The sequence below is a fragment of the Macrotis lagotis genome, chromosome 6 (genome assembly GCF_037893015.1).
Source record: "Macrotis lagotis isolate mMagLag1 chromosome 6, bilby.v1.9.chrom.fasta, whole genome shotgun sequence".
NCBI classification, from domain to species: Eukaryota; Metazoa; Chordata; class Mammalia; order Peramelemorphia; family Peramelidae; genus Macrotis; species Macrotis lagotis.
Genome location: NC_133663.1, coordinates 159,138,103 through 159,142,436, shown reverse-complemented (window position 1 = coordinate 159,142,436; position 4,334 = coordinate 159,138,103). Strand labels below are relative to the sequence as shown.

General features: G+C 47.5%; 1 protein-coding gene across 2 annotated transcripts in view; it reads left to right on the top strand.

Moving 5' to 3' along the window:
- Window positions 1–409: 409 nt before the first annotated feature.
- The window catches only part of SOX21 (SRY-box transcription factor 21), a 4,212-nt gene continuing 287 nt past the window's right edge, over window positions 410–4,334 (top strand). Inside the window, exons 1-2 of one of the 2 annotated variants that reach the window (XM_074192637.1) lie at window positions 410–847; window positions 911–4,334. The exon at window positions 911–4,334 is cut by the window's right edge and continues 287 nt beyond it. In XM_074192637.1, coding sequence (XP_074048738.1) covers window positions 411–847; window positions 911–1,238 — 765 coding nt within the window. In that variant the 5' untranslated portion in view covers window position 410 and the 3' untranslated portion in view covers window positions 1,239–4,334. The other variant, XM_074192636.1, reaches the window with a different exon arrangement.

Genomic DNA, 4,334 nt, shown 5'->3' with positions numbered 1-4,334 from the left:
AAGAAGGAAGAAAAACGACGAGCGATCACAAAACGAAAGTTGCACCACCGGCCCGGGGTGGGGGACCTCCGGAGAAGTTACCCTTCCCGGGGGGATATTTCCCAGGCGGCTCGATCCAGAGTCGGGAGGACCGCTGGGGCAGCGGGGCGGCGTCTCTGGCCTGGGACCCCTCCTCCCACTGCTTCTCCCCTCCTTCTCCTGCAGGACTCGGGAGTCCCCGGGCCCAGCAGGTCCTCGACGTTTCCCGCTGCTGCGGCGCCTGGACCGGTTTCCCTCGAGCAGCCAACATTGATTTTCTCCGGGCCGAGGGCGGCGGCGGCGGCGGCGGCGGGGGCGAGGGCCCGGGGGGCGGCGGCGGCCGGCAGTGCGGGGGGGCCGGCTGCGGGCTGCAGCCGCTGCAGGCGGAGAGCATGTCCAAGCCGGTGGACCACGTCAAGCGGCCCATGAACGCCTTCATGGTGTGGTCCCGGGCCCAGCGGCGCAAGATGGCCCAGGAGAACCCCAAGATGCACAACTCGGAGATCAGCAAGCGGCTGGGCGCCGAGTGGAAGCTGCTGACGGAGTCGGAGAAGCGGCCCTTCATCGACGAGGCCAAGCGGCTGCGCGCCATGCACATGAAGGAGCACCCCGACTACAAGTACCGGCCCCGCAGGAAGCCCAAGACGCTGCTCAAGAAGGACAAGTTCGCCTTCCCCGTGCCCTACGGCCTGGGCGGCGTGGGGGACCCCGAGCACCCCGGCCTGAAGGCGGGCGGCGGGCTGCACGGGGGCGCCGGGGGCGGCCTGGTGCCCGAGTCTCTGCTCGCCAACCCGGAGAAAGCGGCCGCCGCCGCCGCCGCCGCCGCCGCGCGTGTTTTCTTCCCGCAGTCGGCCGCCGCCGCCGCCGCCGCCGCCGCCGCCGCGGCCAGCAGCCCCTACTCTCTGCTGGACCTGGGCTCTAAAATGGCAGAGATCTCCTCGTCCTCCTCGGGGCTGCCCTACGCGTCCTCGCTGGGCTACCCGACGGCCGGCGCCGGGGCCTTCCACGGGGCGGCCGCCGCGGCTGCAGCCGCCGCCGCCGCCGCCGGGGGGCACACGCACTCGCACCCCAGCCCCGGCAACCCGGGCTACATGATCCCCTGCAACTGCAGCGCCTGGCCCAGCCCGGGGCTCCAGCCGCCCCTCGCCTACATCCTGCTGCCCGGCATGGGCAAGCCCCAGCTGGACCCTTACCCTGCAGCCTACGCAGCGGCCTTATGACCCAGCGCGGGGCCCAGCGGCAGCGGCGGCTCCAACCGTGTGTAAATATATCTGTACAAATAGGGGGTGCTCGAATAATGAGGTCTCAGCTACACAGCCGCGCGTGTATATATGTATAGGTATGAGCTCCGTGTCCTCCCCCCCCCCTTTCCTCCTGATCGTGCTTGTCTGTATATATCCGTATAGAATCTGTATAGGTCCCCGAGTCAAAAGACCAAGCGACGGATGCGCGAGTGTGAAAAGTGGGCGAGCGTGCGTGTGTGTGGTTGGTTTGTTTACAAGATCATTTCAGACCGTCACCTCTACCGCAAACTTTTCTTGAGGGGCGGTTGTTTTCCGAACATCAGTGGTGCCTGCTCTGCACTTCTGAACCTGTTGCGTTTTACCCATTGAGGTTGAGGGAAAAAAAGTCTTTAAAAGTTCATTTTCCTTTGGTTTTTTTACCCCCCATTTTCTACTTTTATTACTTCTGCGCAATGTCGCATGCATGCCTTCCAATCTTTCACCCGAAATTGCTTTCTGACCAACTTAGAAAAGCTGATTTGTTACTTGTTTCGAGGAGCTGTGTTGCTCTGGGCTACTTTGTTTCCCTATCGGAACTCTGCAAATGTCCCCCCCCCCCCCCCCCGCAACAAGTAGAACACCCAAACAAGACCCATTCTTGACAGGTGATGGACACAAATCTGGCATTTGTATATGAAATGATCGCTGTTTCCTTTGTTTACCATAACCTATGCAAATTGGAACAGGAAACAGAAAAAGAAATAGTATGTTAAGGTAGAAGGTTGTCAATTGGATCTTTGGGGGGGGGATTATGTTTTTAACATACTGTAAGACTTTAGTTCATTTTTTTTTTTGGACTCCGGTCATAATTTAAAGGGATGGGAGAGTAGGAAGGGGGAACGGCTCCTATTTTTCCATTATCATTAAGTTTCAATTTAAGACTGTAAATTTGTACATGTCAGTGGAAACGGTTAGGTCTTTAATCGAAAATGTGTTATTTACGTTGTCCTAAATTTGAGTCAGTTTTAGACTCCAACATTTTGAACGAATTTCAAAGTCAATTTTTTTGGAATTGCGGGACCATTTCAGGAACGCAATTTGATGTAAGGTTAAATCAGACTTTTTGTCTGAGTGATAATTATATATTTATTATTTAGCAGAACTGAAAAATAGCATTGTTTTGACAGATGTCTATTCTCCTTTTCAAATAGCCTTTATCTGCCAAATTTGAAGTGTTTCAATGTGCTTACCTGATTAGTTTATTTTTAGAGCACCAGCAATTCAATTGCAGATGATGATAAAACACATTTTAGAGAAGAACCTTCCTCAATTATAGTTTTTTTTGTTTACTTTTGTAATGTGTATATTTTGACTGTTTGTGAATGAAGCTGGCTAACATGTATTTAGTTTCCTTTTGGCTTTATGTAATATAAAGTAAAAAAAAGCTTAAGTATTGGTTTTAACATTTAAGTGTAAATGGTTTTCTTGTGTGATCTTCTAATTTAATATTAGACTCTAAGCTATATCTGTAAATTAGAATCCTACTACCACTCTGTTCATTTTTGAACAAAGAGTTTAAATAAAGCCTGAAGCAGGGAAAAGAAAATCCTCTATTTCTTGTTGAGTTACTAACAAGATTTTTATCTGAATTGCCCTTACGTGCCTGGTCCAGGTGAAGTGTAAGGTATCCTCCAAAGGCAGCCTTTGTTTCACTTTTGAATAGATTTACTAGGAAATCTAAATCAAGCCATTGTTATTCAGAGCCAAAAACCTGATTTATCACATTTTTAATCATGAATAGGAAAGAAGATAAAAACCCCAAGTAGTTGTATTATCTTTTTTTTAAAAAGGGTATTCATGAACCAGTAGAAGAACAGAGCCCATTGAACACATTGAGACGTTCAAAGCATTTCATCGGTTTCCAGTAACATTTTAAGAGTGGAAAGTTGCCTGACCACTTTATCTTGTTAGTATATGAGCCCCACTACTTAAATCTGTGTAATTTGTTCACGTATCTGAGTGTATTCCTTATTTACACTTTAAGGTTTTAGTTGGAATTGTAATAGGCACTAACTACAATATAAAACTCTTGACCCTTTAACAGTTTTATTTTGCCATCCAAAAATACATTTAAAATAGAATTATAGTCAAATATTGAAGTGTGGGTGTGAATTTTTAAGCCCTAGAGTTTAGGGAGGAAAAATATTTAAAATAATAGAGGATTTTGTTATTTGGGGCAGGACATCTTAAGTGATCAAGAAATGGAGAGAAAATCAAGAGCCAAGTGTCAAATTCTATTTTTGTTCACACCAAGATTGTTATCCCTAAGTTCCAGGGCCTTTTTTTCCCTTTTAAATATTGGATCATTTCAGAAACTTCACTTTCATATTCAGCCTAAGGCTTTAAACTTGTATTCCTCAATCTAGAATTTTTTTTTAAAATCATGAAAGTTTGGGAAATGGCAAAAATAGACTCTGGTGGTTTGACCCTGTTTCACTAATTAAAACAATCCCTCTCCTGTTATTCCCTGAGCTCTTTGCAATATTATAAGTTAATTCATATGGTTCTGAGCGATTATGCAAAACTAATTTGGACTGTCCAGGGGTAATTATCCCTGATACGGTTAATTAAATCCTTTCAAGGCTTCGCCTTTCCCTTTTGTAGCAGCCCATCATTTCTCAACACGGAACTTCCTGCTGCTCCCTGGAAATCACCCCAGCCCTAAATCTTAGTTACCTCCCTGATCCTTCCAGCTCCATCCCAACCAACCTGAGGATTCTCCCCCCCCCCCCCTTCTTCCCTCTTTTCTCAAAGATCAATGTTTTCTTGGCGAGATGCTTCTGAGTAGTGATGAATGGGAAGAGTTGGGTATAGCAAAAAATTGGGGGAGGGGTAAGAGGAGAAGGAATATAGAGCGAGGTGAGTCACATAATTTGATCTTTTTAAAATAGGGTTTCTTTTTCTTTTTTTCTCTTGCCACAATTCTCACGCCGAATATATTTTGTCATAGATTTACAAAGACTAGATCATCACAAAAATATTTTCTACTGTGACAGAACCTTTCATCTTAATGGAAACAGTTTTCAGTATCGG